Genomic DNA, 17,428 nt, shown 5'->3' on the forward strand with positions numbered 1-17,428 from the left:
TGGCTCTAGGAAAGGATGAGAGGACCAGAGAAAAGTCAAACCATTTCTACCTGGCTTCCTGGAAAGCGCGGAGGCTTGGTAACAAGGTGGATCCCATCAGAGTGAGCTGCTGCACTGGACTGTGGCAGCTCTCTCCTCTGACGCCTCGGACCCAGTCAGGGATCTGAATGAGCCTGAGGTAGGTGGAAGCCTGTCGGTTGTTCATGTACCACATTAACGGCCAGTCAGGGAGAAGTAAGGGTACTGCCAACAGCACCCTTTCATTTGGGAGAGGGAAGTCTGTCTCCTTTCTCTTCAGGAAAAGTTGGAGATGAGGAAGCCAAACTCCTCCCGAATTCTGCAGGCTAAGTGGCAGCACAGTCATAACTGTCCAGCCTCCAAAGGTGGTGTCTTTTTAAATACATGGAAAATTTCTGGGGAATGAACTTTCTATTACCTTTAAAGTCCCAGCTAAGCAGGTACCACTGAAAACACCATGTGCTGTTTTCCAAGACAGCTCAAAACTGAGGGGTCAGCTTGTTGGGCTAAAAAGAAAAAATGCAGATTTGAGCTGGGCAGTGGTGACACATGCCTTTAATCTTAGCACTTGGGAGGGAGAAGTAGGTAGATCAAAGCCAGCCTGGTCTACAAAGGGAATTTCAGGATAGCCATGGCTACACAGAAAAACCCTGTCTTGAAAAGCAAGCAAACAAATAAGAATTAATCAATTAAAATAAAGAAGGAAAGAAAGGAAGGAGGAAAGAAAGAAAGAGGGAAGGAAAGAAAGGAAGGAAGGAAGGAAGGAAGGAAGGAAGGAAGGAAGGAAGGAAGGAAGGAAGGAAGGAAGGAAGAAGCCGCAGACCTGAAACTGCTGTTGCCAGGAATATCTGTGTTTCTCCAAAATCAGCTAAGAACATTCAAACTTGTAATTGCAGGTGCCAGAATGGGTATTTCACAGGGAAGAAAAACAAGATGGTACCAGAATTCGCTCTTTCGTAAATCCTTTGGAGGTTACAGAAATCAGACCCAGCTGCGTTAGTTCTAAGCGTCCCCTCATTGCGTCTGAATTCATGTTTCCTGGTAGAGTATCTGAGCACTGAGAGTCAGTGGGTTATTCTCTGGGTCAGCTGCAGGAGTGTAGATGTCACATAACCTCTCATCCTCTGTAGCTTATTTACATACTCAAAGAGACCCTGAATGTAGAGCTAACTTGTGCCTGGCTTGAGGTGTGATTGATAAATGGAACCATATTGTTAGCATTACAACACAAAGTCACAGTTCTCAAAGGGAAAGAGCCTTAGGCAAAAGAAAACCAATATCTGGACTAGGCCTCGGGGTGTCCTCAGCTACAATGGCTGGATATCACAGACTCTAGGGAGACACTCAACACCTTGACTTGCTCTTGGTGCTGGAAATACTGTGGCAGGTTATGGTAGACAATCGCCTGATGGGAAAGAAGGTTCTTGGAAAGTGACCTGTGTTGACTACCTGCTTTCATAGACTATTCACAATTCTCATAAGTCTTCTGGTACTCCAGGCAAAGAGGAAAGCCAATCCTAAGTGAACCCAGGAAAGCAAAATGGCGCACACTCAAACACACTGTTTCACTCTTGGTGTCTCAGAACACAGCACACTGGAAAACAGGCGCCAGTGTATTTGCCCTGCAGCAAATGAATCTCGTTTATCCACCTCCACGGTCTGTGTCAGGAGATCTCAGGCTCTTAGTATTCAGGTCCACTACTGCAGGAGTAGGGCCATGGCTAACTTGGACCAAGAGGACAGGAGTGTTCTCGGAAGAACTAGAATGGGAGTTGAGGGTTATGAGCATCCCTAAGTGGGTTATACAGTTCTTGGGGTGTGGGGGGAGAGAGGCTACAATGAAAGGAAGGGCCTTTACCATCGACCACCACTGCTGTCAGCAGGCCCCTCTTCTTGCTGCTCAGTCGGTCATGGGCTTGGCACTGCTGGTCCCGGAAGCTGGGCACACCCTTGGGGCAGGGCAGGTTCTCACAGGAGGCATGTTCTACGCTGGCACCCTGGCAGTGTGTGCCTCCAGGCCCAGGGCTAGAAGGAAGAAGATATGTGTTAGCCAGCTGGCTGGTGGAAACAGCAGGGGGTAGTGAACTGTCACCAGGAGATGGTGGGCAAGGTTTCCAGAGCAACTGGGTCTCTCCTCTAGACCACATCTGGGAAACCCAGGTCCCACACCAGAGGCATGATCACGTGAGTCAGCAGAAAAAGTGCACCAAAGGACTGGAAGTAAAGATCATCTGAAAACAGGATACAGTGAGTATAAGCTTAGTGAAACTGATAAGCTTTATCTTCCATCTGAATTGAAGACTTGGGCATGTCTAACCTTGAATATCCCCCCCCAAAATTTGGTACTTAAAAAGATTAATTAAAATGAAGATATTTAAAAAAATTCTTTGATATGTTCTAGAAGTTATAATAACTGGGGTGATTAATTTGCTCACTCACAGTCTCTGAACACTGGTCACTTAAGTCTCAACTCTGCCACATTGATCAGGGCAAGTATGAGGTCAATACTGTGACCTGGATTCCTGGGTGTCATGTCTAGACTGACTGGCTGGTGAGCAGTTCTAGAGAATGGGCTGTGTTCACTGGCAGAATCCACATATCTAAGGTGCATCAAGGCAGAGTGACAGGATGCTGGCCGGGTTGGCCACGAGGATGCTTTGCTTAGCTTCTTTGAGAGGCCCCAAGGTGTCCTTGAGAGACTCTGACCTAGATAGGCTCAAGACTTCCACACAGCTCCATGGTAACAAGCTCAAGGCTTCCATCATCTCCTTGGTACCAAGGTCATGGTGATACAATGCAATGACTTGCTTTTCATTGAAATTCAACATAAAAGACAAAACTGCGCACTATGGGCATTGACACAATCACATGCCTGTTACCTGCATTTTGTACTCTCCAAGCAAGTATGAGAAAGCTTGTTTCCCTCCCCTGTCATTCATTATGTCCACAGGCCACCCTCTGATCATGCCTTTAGAGGAAAGGTGGCAGAACCGAGAGTGGCATAGGTCTTTATAAAAGTCGACCCCGGAGATCAATGACCCTTTTTAGTTAATGAACATAGCATAAGTAGTTTTGAGCCACACAGTTCACCGTGGCAACTGCTGTTGGTACAGAAGCAGCCATGGGTCACAACAAAGCTATAAAAACATGTGGCGAAGCAGATGAGGCCGCTGCGCCTGGTCTGCAAGGTTCCCTGGGAACAGCACGCCAGGTAGAAGGAAAGGCCCCTTACAGGTCCAGGTCAGCCTCATAAACACTGAATAGTTCCTTACCCTAGAAGAGAAAAGGTTGGGAAAATTATACAAATTGAAGGCCCTTCAAGGGGTCATGAGGCAGGCTCAAGTGAAGAGATGGCCATTCCTTTAAAGGGCCTACGGTATCTGACAGGTGCACCTTGGGTCCTGTTTTCTGCCTAGAATGCCAGGCAGGTACCCCTCGGAGGAGTGATGAGATGTGAAGTTAGACATAAGCTCACACCATGTCCCCAAGGATGCTGGGGTCAGGTAACAAGCATGTACAGGATGAATTTCTGTATCACAAAGCAATATAGAAGGAACAGAGAGGGACTGGGCCCCAAAGACACACTTTCAAGGTAATAGGCAAGGGCCTATGACTGGGGACCAAGAAGGGATGCATGCTATACCATGCATCTTCTGGCAAGCTGTTCCAAGCTAAACCATGTCCCTGCTCCTTAAATTGTATGTTAAAATCCTACCCTGGCCCAGTGGCCCAGAATGGTAACGTCATTGGGAAATGGAATCATTGCAGATGCAGTTAACCAAGATGGGGTACAGGGGAGTACGGCAAAGGCTATTGCTGCTAAGCCTGATGGCCTACATTTGATCCCTGGAACCCACATGGTAGGAGCAAGAGAACTGGTTCCTGCAAGTTACCCTCTGACCTCTGCACTGGCACCCTTACACATACACACACACACACACCACACACACACACACACACACACACACACACACGTACACACTAAATACGTATGAAACATTAGAAAGGTTTTTTAAAATATAGACAGCAGAACACAAAAAACTCTGAGAGGAGGGGAGCAGAGAACTTGATCAAGCTTCTATACCCCAAGGGACACCAGATAGTGACATCAAATCACTAGAAGCTAGGAGAGAGGGATCAACCATGTTGACCCCTTGATTCAGACTTCTAGCTTTGCAAACTATGAGAAACAAAATCTGTTGTTTAAGGTCCGTGTGAGCGTGTTGCGGTGCCACTAGCAGGCTCTCATAGAGGTATCCCAAGCACTAGATGATGTAAGAGCCCTCCTAGATGCTGAACCCTGGCAGCAGCAGCCCATTGCAGCATATGAGTGCTTCAAATGCCTGTCTCATGTGTATCTTCTCCCAGAACAGAATTCCTTTCCTCCTCCCATCCAGCTCCCTGCCTCCAGCCCTCTCCTTCCCTATCGTCACTAAGGCTACTTCCATCTGACCTTCCTTTCCATCTGAAATTCTCAACCTCTTGTTCGGGCCTCTGCTATGCTGTGTAATATTAATCAGGCTTGAGGAATGGTGAGCCGAGCCCCTTCTTCAGGCCCTTCTCTACCGGCCTCTGACAGAGCCTGGGGTGGACCTCAATAAGCAGAAGATTGAACCGAGCTAAGTACATGACGAAGGTGAGGAGTAGGGAAGTCAATCTTGGGAAATCCCCGGAGGCCATGTTACCCGTTGGGGTCTTCAGTAATGTTAGTTTGTGTCTGTACCTCAGACTAAACTAAGTACATTATGAGTGATCACCTTAAGATACAGGCATGAGGGTGGGGGAAGGAGAAGAGGAGGAGAAACAAGAGGTGGAGAGCGAGAGAGGTCAGTGTAGGGAGTGCCAGGAATCTTCCTACATCCACGATGCAGGAACCTGTCTCTATCTAGACAGCTAAAACTGTCATCAATAGCCATATTGAAATGTGGGGGTGTATGCAAAGCTTGTAGGTTCCTGGCTGGTAAACTGTAGCTCACTGTGGTCCACTTCATCCTTTAGTGTGATGGAAGCTAATATTCATCTTCCATGGGTCCCTCTGGGTCTTGACTATCTCTCCCAGGGAGAAAGAAAAGCCTTGATTAAAAATAATTAGAATTGTTATTTTGACCAACATGGGAAAAGAGAAAGACTGACCAACTAGTTACATGGTCCACTATCCAGGTAATCTCTCCACCACGTGTGGCAGGACCACATAGCCCCCCCACTCTTCATGTTCAGCTCCTCAATACAGTGGATTCTCAACTCACAGTTTTGCTTCCTGTTGTTTTACTTATGGACAAACATGGTCTAAAAATATAAAATGGGAAATGCCAGAAATAAATTAATCATAAGTTTGTAATGCCTTTATTATGGCAAATAGTTGTGATTATTTTGTTTATCATGGTTATTAACCTCTTCCTGTGCCTAAATTTAAAGCTAAACTTCTCATGAGCCTATATGTATAGGAAGAAGCATAGCACGTATAGATTTTGATATTACTCATGGTTACAGTATCCCAGTAGGTAAGAGGGGTGGCAACCACAGAGACTATCTAGACCTAACCAGGACATTGAAGTATATCCTGCATGTATAGTGATTCTGTAAACATTAAAAAAAGCATATCCTTCACGCATGGCATAGAAGGACAGAGAGAGTGGCTATGGGAGGGTGAGGCTGGGCAGAGTCTGTGAACAGCTTCCGGACAGGAGTTCTGTGCAGCATGAAACAGGTGAGACTGGATTTACCGAGCATCCCATGCTGGTTTGCCTGGATGAAACCCGAGTCATAGATATAGGGGCTTGGACTTTGGGAGCTGTTTTGCTGGGTCAGCAAGGGCAAGGAGGAGAGACTGGATCCACATGCGGCGGGTGTGAAGCAGAGGGCTGGGACTCTTGTTCACCCTGGAGGTCCTCTGAAGCTAAATCAGGGTGGATAAAACCAAAACACATCCAGGACGATTAAAACAACAAGAACCCAGCGTGACACAGCAACAATGTGGAGAGTAAAAATAACAGAGGTCATAATAGGATAGGCATTCCCTTTGAGAGAGGATAGTGGGTCCACATCCTTTAACTAGGTTTCCTTCAGAGGAGTAGAAGACCCAGGCCTACAGGCTCTATGGCATAGGCACAATGGCTATGTGGCAGGGAGGTTCCAGCAAGTTTAAATCTTACCCTAAAGTAAGGACTTCAGGATACACAGAAAACAGGCAGAGCAGAAACCAGAAATTCTTAACCATGTTCTTCAGATGCAGAAACCAAAGATCCAGTAGGGGAGGGATAAGTACTTAGCAGTGTGAGTTACGGATGGTAACTCTGTATGGTATCTAACAGTGAGAAGCAACACAGAACTACCTATCAGGTGGCAAAGGATGGCCTGACACAGAGACTGTTGGGGCATGAGGGGCTGTGTAGATGATTTATGGCCATAAGGATAAGGACCAGAATTTGGATCACCTGCACCTACACGGATGCTAGGTAGCCATGGAAACCCATTTGTCATCCCAGCACTTGGGAGGCAGAGATGTGAGTCCTAAAGCAAGAAAGCTAATGAAGTAAGTTGAGCTGTTGAGTTCTGGATTGAATTGAGAGACTCTACCTAAAACATAAGGCGATGAGAGCAATCAAGGAAGATCCTGGATGTCAACCTCTGATCTTTACAGGCATGTTTATAGACACACATCTACACACATATGAACACACACGCACCTGCACACATATGACTATACATAAACATTTAAAAAGATATATACCTTGTAGTAGGAGCTGCGGGTTGCATTCCTGCCGCCCTGCTCCCAGCCACCTGGCTAGCTCATTCCCCGAAATAACAACACACAAATTGTATTCATTTAAACACTGCCTGGCCCATTTGCTCTAGCTTCTTACTGGCTAATTCTTACATCTTGGTTTCCCATTTCTATTTATGTGTGTAGCACCCCAAGGTGCGCTTACCAGGAAGATTCTAGCCTGCGTCCATCCTGGGTTGGAGCTTCATAGCGTCTGCCTCAGAGAGCAGAGCTATCGAGTCTGAGCTCACTTCCTTTTCCTCCCAGCATTCTGTTCTGTTTACTCCACCCACCTAAAGGCTGGCTTATCAAATGGGCCAAGGCAGTTTCTTTATTAGCCAATGACCTTCCTCCATCAATACCTAATGTGAATCTTTCAACGACTAAATAGTCATCTTTCAAGACCTTCTAAAAATTGATATAGTTGGCAATTAGATAGAGATAAACTCAAATGGCTTGATCAGGCGCTGTGCAAGAAAAGGTCATCCAAGGGAGATGCACAGAGATGCTCAGCTTCACCACTGGTGAGTGGAACCCACACCCTAAGAGACATGGCCACCAGAATGTCCACGGTGGAAAAGACCAACAACCAAGGGGGCGGAGCAAAGAAAAACCCACCAGCTCAGGGCAGCACAGATGGGCAGCCACTATGCAAAGCTAGCCAGTTGTCGTATGGTCACACATGCAAGCACTGGAAGCCAGCACCTTCCTCTGCAGAGTGCTGGAACACACATGTACGGGTACTGCAATGTGTGTGAGCGACGGTAATGAGCAATACTCGGTAGGGAGCTTTAATTTCCTGTAGGTTTGACTTTCATAAAATGTTTAAAAACAAAAGATGAGACCGAGGAAGTGGGATTTTGAGGAGGAACAGGTGTGAACAAAAAGGCAAATTTCATTCACCTCTGATGCTCCCCAGGCACCTCCAGATCTCCTACTAGGGTATGCCTCAGCGCACCATAGCCAGCAGATGTGAGGAGATGGGAGATCAGGTAGAGGAGGCGCTGGAAGGTCTGCTCTTGCTCGGGAGAGACAGGCCATACAAATTCACGTAGGCTAGAAGAGGAAGAGCCAGCTTGTGCGTCTTGGGGGAAACAATGATTCCAGTGTTGAGGTCTCCTCTGAGTAGTATCTAAGCCCTGAGTGTAACCGCTGCTAAGAGCAGACAACTCAGTTTGTTTTTAAAATAAATAACCCATAGAAAGTCCAGGTCGCTGACACTGAAAACCCACAGTGGGGACCTCACTGGGTGAGCAATGCCAAGCATAGTCATAGAACTCTGTTTTGCCCTTCACTCCACTGAGCACTGAGGAGCTGGCTGCTCCCTCAGCCTTTGTTGTAGCCATGAGGTGACAATGCTGCAGGGGTCCTGATGCACCAGCTGCTCCCCTCTGCTCGTCACTGCCTCCTGCAGGTGCTGGGACAGAGATGGCTCTTTACACACGAGTACCCGAGCCTTCCTCTCTGCCTTCCCCTTTCCCTCAGCCTCAAAAGCCAAAATAGAGATGAATTTTCCACTAACTCTGACCAACAACAATACAACTGGTAGAAAAAAAATAAACTGAGGAAGCTGGTATCAAAACATGGATATTAAGAGCACTGGCTGTTCTTCCAGAGGACCTGGGTTCAATTCCCAGCAGCCACATGGCAGGTCACAGCTGTCTGTAACCCCAGTTCCCAGGGACCCACTACCCTCACATGGCTATACATGTAGGCAAAACACCAATATACATAAAATAAAAATCTAAAAACTAAAAAATAAACATTAACAAATAAAGCAAAACATGGGTGATTCCCCCTGTGTGTACACGGAGAAGTAAAAACACCAATAACTATTAAAAACCAGGACTAGGAGAGAAGGGTGGGGTGAGGGGGAACTCTCTTGCCAGTATCTTTGGACAGTGAATAAACCAGCTGCAGAATAGAGGGAACGGGGCCAGGGATGTGCAGAGAAAGCCATGGGGAGAGGCTCAGGGGAGCGTTCCAAGCTGTTCACAGCAGCGAGCTCTGGCCAGCCTCTTGAAATATCAGGGCAGCGAGCTGTCTGATTTAAGGAGTGAGACAGAGAGGGTGCTGTTTTGGTCAGAACTTGGCGCAGAGGCCACGATCAGCTGTGCTCTGTAACAGTCAGCGCAGAGGCGTTGCTCAAGATCGGGCCCTGTGCTGCAAGACCTCACTGCCTGCAGTGCTGACCCAGCTGCTTCAGGAAACCCCAGGGCTGCTGCGGCTCCACCTGCCCAAAGTCTGACTGGGTTTTTCTCCTTACCTGGTTGGCTCCAGGAAGATAGGATGGTCTCTTGTAGAACATTTCCCAAGGAGACAGGGTGAGTGGCTCCCATTCCCAACAGCGAACGGAGCTGAATGGTCACAGCGAATGATCAGACTGACTGCCAAGGGGTCAATATTACAGGGGCAAAACCAGGACATGTTCTAAGATGAAATAGGCAAGCCTCGGGTGACATATTCAGGTTATTCTTGAGCATTTCTGGCTGTGAGTGACAACATTGCCTGGCTTTTTAGAACATCCAAGACTCTATACGGTATGGGGGCTTATTGGTGATCTATTACTTGGCCTGACGGTTTCAGTTTATTTTTGAGTTTCTGAACGGAAAAGAGACATTAGGGATATGTCATGGAGGCCTGGGAAGGGCAGAAAGATTGCTTCTCCTGGGAAAATAGGCGAGGAGACATCCCAGCATGTTTTATTGAGCCATGGTTCTGCTGTAGTCAGGGAAGGGAAGGTGGAGCCTGCCCTAGGCCTTTGTGAAGCTCCAAAGTCAATGAGAACACAGAAAAATGAGCCAAATTGAGACATAAGATACAAAGCAACACTAGGAGTGTAAGGGGCTTCGCTGAGGATAAAAAGTTTACACTGGGATCTAAAGAGTTAGGGCCAGGATAGAGTACTGATGAAGTCTCTGGGCTGGATCATTGTGGTTGAAGAGTGGACAAGATGTTTTTAAAGTGGGAGGAGGTGAAGGGTGGCCATGCTGGTCACCTAAGGCATGCTGGCCTGTAAACTGTGATCCATAGAAATGTTGGATCAGGACTATTTATTAAAGGATGAAATAACTCATTCACCAATACAGGATGAAGCCAGGGAAGAATGGGGAAAAATCTCCGGACCAGGTCACCGAGCTGTAGCATCAGGAAGTCTTCCAGAGCCAAGAGTAAGAGCGCTGTGACCCTCTTCCCTTCCTTCATAAGGGGTCAAGTACCCCAAGAGAAAACCATGTCCATCGGGCCAACCCAATCCATTCTATTGGTCATTAGACCAAATGGCCAAATTCCCACAACAGGCCTGGAACATGAGAACGTGACTTCATTCAGAGAAAGGGTCGTAGGAGATGCATTTCAGATCTTAGACTGAGAACATTTCACCCTGCAGGGGCATGGAATAAGAGAAGGTGGAGAGACCCTGTGAAAGGCCAGGTAGACAGTCTGTAGGCCAGGGGGGATAAAGGCCATCAGAGCCACGGGAAGTTAAGACAAATACAGGAGATGCATTCTTGTTCAGGCATTCAAGAAGGAACCAACCATGTGGATAGCCTTGATTTCGTGGTTTTGCTTTTCTAGAGGAACTACCAAGCCAATTGGTCATGAGCCACCTGTATGGCCTGGTGAAAGTCATCTAATTGCTGCCTGACTCAGTTCTATAACTTCACAGTGGGGATGAAAAGGATGCCTCTCCCATAGACCTGCCTGGCTAATAACCACAGAGCCCACGCGTTCCACAATGCCTTGGGGAATTGATACATGGTAATTGTGGGACCAAGTTACCAGACTTGTTATAAATAGCTGTAAAGGAGACAAAAGAGTAACCATGGACACGGGATGTGTCCTTGAGCAAGGCAGTAATGGAGGTGATGTATATGAAGGGGGTAGAAGTGAGCAGGGAGGAGAGTGGAGCTTACAGGGGATCCAGTTTGACACATGGGCAGGGGAGTCATGGGAAGGTGGGCAGGGTTTAATCAGTCTTTGATTGCCACTGTAAACCCATACCTAGCAATCTTTACTTACAGTCAATGCTTGCTGAAAGCATCTAGTTGCAAAAGCATCCGCTAGAAGGACAGCCATTGAGACTGGCAAGAAGGCATGCCTCTGTCTAACACCAACGTGTGAAGACCCCACAAGCCTGCAGCTGTCTGTGTGGCTGTCTTCTCAGTTCTCCCAATCCTCAGTGATAAAACACAGGAGGCTGAACAAGAGATACAATTCATGATGGTGACAGGACTGGGTGTGTGTGGGGGGGGTCTTGGTACAAGTAGGGTATGGTAGGTGCTGGTTGATAATGAAGATAAACGAAAGAAAAATTTTGTGAGCACTTTGTCTTCTAGGGTCACTGGATCTGGAGGGACGGATCCAGAGTCTGAACAAATAAACCACCACAGCAGGGCAAGCCAGAGAGGGTACACCGTTCTAGGAACTGGGGAGTCTTAAGGAGATTATCTCCTACAATGCCCCCTGGGTAGCACAGAACAGGTCAAGATGCAGCTAGGCTTGGGACAGGGAAGCAGCCCTGCTGGGAAGCCACAACGCTCCAGAAAGTGCAGGGTATCTTAGCTCATACCACTGCAAGACAAAGGGAAACACTGGTCTCTCAAAACAGTGCCTCATCCATTTTCCCAGCACTGGAACATTGTGTATGAGAACAAGTACGTGGTCACATAAGCAACACAACCAAACTGTCCAGCATGTCAGGATGGAGGGGAGGTTGAGGTTGAACATTTTAAGGCTCCCTGTGGGATGTCTACTGGGTATTACCTGATACGAGCTAATGTTTGCCATACGCCGAAGGGGGCCAGTATTCATGAACTCTAACCATGGAGCGCCTAGGACAGTTTTCTGTACTTCATACAAGCCCTTCCCAGCCTGCACTGGGTTGCAATATAGCTCTGTGAGGTAGACAGGACAAGGAGGGTGGCTTCATCCTGGTTCTTCTGCTAATTAATGCTAATGATGATAAGGGCCACTTATGAAATGGCCTATCCCACAAATTTTTACAATGATTACCAGGTGGCACCAGTTAAAGCTGCCAGGTGCTGTAGGGTAAGGATCGTGATTGGGTTTGAGGACTGGTCTGTGCCAGTTTTCACATGTGGCTCTTCTTCCTCTTACATGCCAGTCTCTAATAAGGGAAACTAAGGCTTAGGGAACAGAGGGTCTTCTCTAAGGTCAAAGGCCAACAACAGCTGGGGCCCAAACCTCAGCCGTATGAATCCAAATCCATACCTCTCCTTTGGGAGCCCAAGCTATTACTTTGAATTGAATCATGTTAAGAAAAACAAAAACAAAAACAAAAAACAATGGCCTTCCCTCCAATCATTTCTCACCACTCACTGAAGGTTTTAATCAAACCCCCCACTGGTAAGATGTCATCCCCAACAGCTTAAACCCTACTGTGTGCCAGACATTCACTAGTAAGATGTCATCCAGACTTTCAGTTAAGAAAGTCATTCCAAACAGGTTAAACACCTACTGTGTGCTAAGAAAGTCATCCCCAACAGCTTAAACACCTACTGTGTGCCAGACATTCACCAGTAAGATGTCATCCAGACTTTCAGTTAAGAAATCATTCCAAACAGCTTAAACACCTACTGTGTGCCCGACATTCAGCTGTATCTTCATAGACAAAGGCATTTTGCACAGTGCCAATTGTTACAGCTCTACTGAAAATACTATGTGACTGCCACCCACTAAACTATAGATGTCAGCTCTCCTTATGAAGAAGGGTCCCAGGCTCGGTTGGTCCTTGGCATCACCTGGGATAGCTCCAGCATCCATTGTGTGACCTGCCCTATGATTTACCAAGAGGTATCTGCTAATTACTCATCAACACAACTTTGCTGCGGAAAACCATTTCATGTTTAGACACAATTTATCATTTTCTCACTCTCCAAACAGATGGGATATGACTGAGGACAGTCAAGAGAGAAAGCAGATGGTCAAAGGGAACGCTGGAAAGTGGGAAAGTTCAGAGAAGGAGAAGACCCGTGGGGATGTAATCATTACAATAGAGCATAAACATCCATCCCTGAGTTTTCCAGAGCCAATGTCCTGGGGTGAACAGGAAGGGTCTTAGTGTATCATAGTCTGTGAAAAGGAATTTAGAAAAACACAAAAGTTTTTTTTTCCTCTGTCAAATAGTTTTAGGAGAAAAAGTGAGAACGATTTAGCTGAACAAACACCGAATCCATAGGTACTTCCAGACACATCCTCAACCTGCTCCTAAATCTGTGAATAGCAAGTTGAAGGTCAGCTTCCCCTTCTGGAAGTTCTCCAGGCTTTCTGGAAATGGCCCTCAACTAAGTAGACCATAACGTAGGCAAAACAGATTGTCATCAATCTGTCCCAGGGAGTCTTTATACCACAGCCAAGCAAGGGATAATAGAGCCAACTTGCCCTGGGACTCTACTGTGTCTCTGTGCTCAGAGAGTGTTCCAACAAAGTCAAGATGGCACGGCACACAAGGCCCTCAAACTCAACCTTACTATCCTGTTTCCCATTACAATACAATCCTTGGTATCAAGAAAAGATCCGCAGAATGGGATGTGTCTTGCAGTAGGGCATTGAGGGGGAACTTACGGAGGGTTGTCACATTTCCTCTGGCGGAATCGCGCTCCCGTTCCACACGTTCTGCTGCACATGCTCCAGGTGCCCCACGGGCTCCAGTCCCCGTCCACATGTTCAGGGATGGGCGTCTTGCTCACGCACTCCCCAGCCCGACACCACTGAAACACACAAAAGGGCCACACTCAGCAAAGCCACTTGTGCCCCCAAAGGACTGCTTCCCTTTTTGATGTCAAAATCCATTTTGAAATTTCCATGGAATTGGAATATTTCAGGGTGTGCATGTTTGTTAACACTTGCTCAACTTGGTGCCTCTAATCTGCCTGGAGTTTGAAGCCACAGATTTTTCCAGGAAATGTGCTCTATGGAGATTTTCTAAATTCTCAAGAAAAGGACGGATCCACGTGGCATGGGAACAGAAGCGAGGGTGTGTAAATGCTGAATAATGCATGTGTATTTCTCTCCAGAAGACAACGTTTTCAGGATCTGAGGCCAGAGGGATTGGGCTTAGTTCTTAGAAAAAGTCAGGTGTGCTGGCGCATGCTTCTGAACTCAGTCAACTTGTGGGAGGCTGAGACAGGAGGAGTACCACAAAGGGAAGCCATCTTGGCTAGCCAGATTAGTGGTGGTTTGGGGTTTAGCTGTGGGTAGATGCACAGAGTTCTTTCTGAGGGTAAAAGATAGTCAATCTCTAAAACAGATTCCCCAAAGTGTTTGATCCGGTGCTTCCTAAGCAGAACATCAGAACAAAACACTATAGCTCCCTTTTAAAAACAAAACCAAAAACAATGGCAAAAACACTTTCAAGATTCACAATCAGCCAGGAATGGTGGTAAAAGGCCTGAAATCCCAGCATCTGTGAGGATGCTTTAAAAGACCACATGTTTAAGGCCAGCCTGGGCTATACGGCATGTTCCAGGGCAACCTGGGCTATATACAGAGGCTGTAGCTCAAGAGAGACACAAAAGAAGAACAGGAGAAAAAGACAGGAAAATGCAGAGGAGGGAAGGGGGAAAGGAGGGGAAGAGCAGGGAAAAGGAGAAGAGGAGGAGGAGATGGAGAGGAGGGAGCAGGGGAAGGGGTTAGGAGGAGAGTAAGAGGAAGGAGTGTGGAGGAAACATCAAACTAGGAAGGCTTGAAAGTATGACTAAAGAGAAAATTGTGTGATTGCAGGTTCTGCCTACTTCCCTCAAACCTTATAGTCTCACCCTTCATAAAAATCAGCTAGAATCCAGCAATATGATTCTCATCAATGTATGGCAAATGAATTAGTTTTCTGTTTAATCCCTACTCATATAACCTTCCTTTTAAGAAAATTCACTTGTGTGACAAAGAGTTCATTTAATAAAAAAAAAATCAAGGAAATGATTGATTCTTGTGGCTCTGTAAGAAACAAGGGGTGGCGAAAACACGTGTGCATGCAGTGGGTTCCATGAGCATTCCTACAGTGCTCAGGGGTGTTTCTGGGGCTCCTCAGCAGAGTGCGCACTGCCTTCCACAAGGAGAGAAGCTCAGCGCCCAGAAGGCGTGAGGCTGCCTGCCAGGGCTGCTAGAAACCGGTGTTACCTTGTCCGCCCCACACTCGGTGCCATCCAGAGGAGGGTCCAGCTTGGTCTTGCAGGATGTATCTCCCTCTACCAGGCACCACAGCCCAGCACACATCAGATGCTGCAGGACAAGAGAAGCAACCATAAGTGCCTCAAGAGAATGCCCAGATCCATGTCACAGGGGGGTCAGAGCCATGGAGCAATCGCTCTTCAGATTTGGGATTTGAAACACATAGGGAGCAAGGAGGGCTGAGTCTGGGAATCTAAAACGCCGAGTGGTTTATTCGGCTCAGTGGAATTCTTGCATTTATTCTTTGGAGGGCTTGTCTCATGGGGCTGAGTTCAGAGTTCCAAACTCAGGGAATTCTGGGAGGTCCTTTTCGTTTAGTCAAGGGATGCACCCAATGGTCATGGGCTGGCAAAGCATCCAAGAGACAGCCCTAGCCTAACTTCACCAGAGGTAGCTCCATGGCACGGGTCCCAGGTGAGTGTGTTGGATGGCGAGAGAGGTGGGGGTTTAAACCGCTATTATGTAGACCAGAAATGTGAAGCCAATGTGCAGAAGTAGCCTTCTATTCTCCCTGCCTGGCTTCTACCTCTGCTGAGCTGGGCATAAATTATTACAGTATTTTACCTAGAAAAACTTGGAACACCCACAAACAGAGAATGAAAGCAATTCTACTTACAACACGACTAGGCATCTAAAAAGACAGACTCCCAACTGTAATTAATAAGACGATTGGCCATTGACAGAGAGGTCAGAATGAGATGCATTATCAAGATTACCAAGGCAGGCATGACTGTTCTTCCTCCCCAGGGGACCTGTGAGCAGACAGGACCAACAACCATATAAGATGGGGGCTGGCTGAGCCTGTTTCACAGGGAGAGGGCTTCTGAGCTATCTTCTACACGTTGCTCAGGGGTCCATTGCCCAAGGTTGTTGATGAGTTACACCCATCAATGCACCTTTCTGCACTTCTCTCCCCGTAGATGGCCCCTCTCGGTATTTTCTGGGATTGCTTCCCACATAAACTACTTGCACCCAAATCCTCACCATGAGCATGGCCTGAAAATTGGAAACAGATGTTCCTACGGCGCTACAGATGTTCCTACGGCACTTTTTAAAGACACAGCGCTTCCAGGATGCCAGACCCAATTGAGGCTAAGAAGCTTGAGCTGGACTGGGAAGACCTTGCCCTCCACTGTGTGGTCAGCGGATAGCTGGCGCCCATCAGATAACACGACGGATCCCCTGCAGCACGGCACGGGGAGGTGACAGTGAGGTTTGCAAAGTCTACACGTTCCCGTGACAGAACGGCAAGAAGATGAGCGAGCCCCTGAGTGCAGCACAGCTGCTCCCATTAAGATGACTGCACCTCATTAAATGTTTGATCCCTTGCACTTTCACCTAAGAGCTCTTCCCGACTGGTGTAGCGATGTCCAGACACGTGGTCACAAGGCAGAGCGGACCCAGGAGCGTAATTAAAAGTAGGAGTGCTTGGGGTCAGGAGAAATAATGACCACATTAGGAGAGAGAGGAAGGAGGTGGGGTGACCTGTTTATTGTGTATTTTATGGACAGGGCTTTCTCATGAAACCTCCCTAATTATCAATGCCAAAGAGTTGGCAGTTAGGCGAAGCCTTCTGAAACAGGACACAAAAGTACCAACAATAAAGGAGGAAAAAAAAACACAAATAAATTATACTCCATGAAAATGAGGAGCTCGTTTACTAAAGGGAAAGTATAAAAATATGAGAGAGGGTGTTTGCAATAGATGGGGGAGGTATTAGCAATGCATATATCCAACAAAGTGTGTCTAGCACAGATTTGAAAGAGCAAACAAGCCAAATCTACTAAAGATCAAATAAGAAAAGATATTCATGAAAATATGAGCAGAAGACTTGAGTATTTTATAAGATGATATTTAAGTGGCAATTAAGCATATGAAACTATACCGAAACCTCTTCAGCCATCAGGCAAAAGCAAATTAAAACCATCTTTAGATATTTCTATATACACAGAAAAAGATGGAGAATGCTCTTCCTCCCCCTTCTCTCCCTCCTCTCCCTCCTCCTTCTTTTTTCAGACAGGGTTTCTCTGTGTAGCCTTGGCTGTCCTGAAACTCACTCTACGCCAGGCTGTCCTTGAACTCACAGAGCTCTGCCTGCCTCTGCCTCCTGGAATTAAAGGCATACACAACCACCTTGAAGCATGAATTCTACCTCTTGACAAGGACGTAGCCAACAGGAACTTTTTGAACAACTTTGGAAAAGTATCCATCCATATTTGTTACAGGCATTGCACACTGTCATGTTTATAATTCCATTCCTAAGAATATACTGGAAAGAAATCTGAATATAGGCTCTATGAAGACATCAGGAATGTCGGCGTCAATACGATTTGTGTTATGACAAAGGCAGAAACGAGGCAAATGTTCACTGACGTCAGAGCAAATGGCTCATGATGTCAACAGTAGACGATGGTGGGATTTGGATTGCACACATTTCAGGCAAAGGTAAAAACTCTAGTG

At 46.8% G+C, this 17,428-nt stretch overlaps 1 protein-coding gene across 1 annotated transcript in view; it reads right to left on the reverse strand.

Annotated features, from left to right (window-relative positions):
* Positions 1 to 17,428, reverse strand: part of Adamts17 (ADAM metallopeptidase with thrombospondin type 1 motif 17) — a 302,714-nt gene that overhangs the window by 103,754 nt on the left and 181,532 nt on the right. The window contains exons 11-13 of the mRNA XM_005357779.2: positions 14,918 to 15,019; positions 13,367 to 13,512; positions 1,877 to 2,043 (exon numbers count right to left, since the gene is read on the reverse strand). Of these exons, the coding sequence (XP_005357836.1) occupies positions 1,877 to 2,043; positions 13,367 to 13,512; positions 14,918 to 15,019 (415 nt within the window). The remainder of the gene's footprint in view (positions 1 to 1,876; positions 2,044 to 13,366; positions 13,513 to 14,917; positions 15,020 to 17,428) is intronic.

This window comes from Microtus ochrogaster, chromosome 22 (genome assembly GCF_000317375.1).
Source record: "Microtus ochrogaster isolate Prairie Vole_2 chromosome 22, MicOch1.0, whole genome shotgun sequence".
NCBI lineage: Eukaryota > Metazoa > Chordata > Mammalia > Rodentia > Cricetidae > Microtus > Microtus ochrogaster.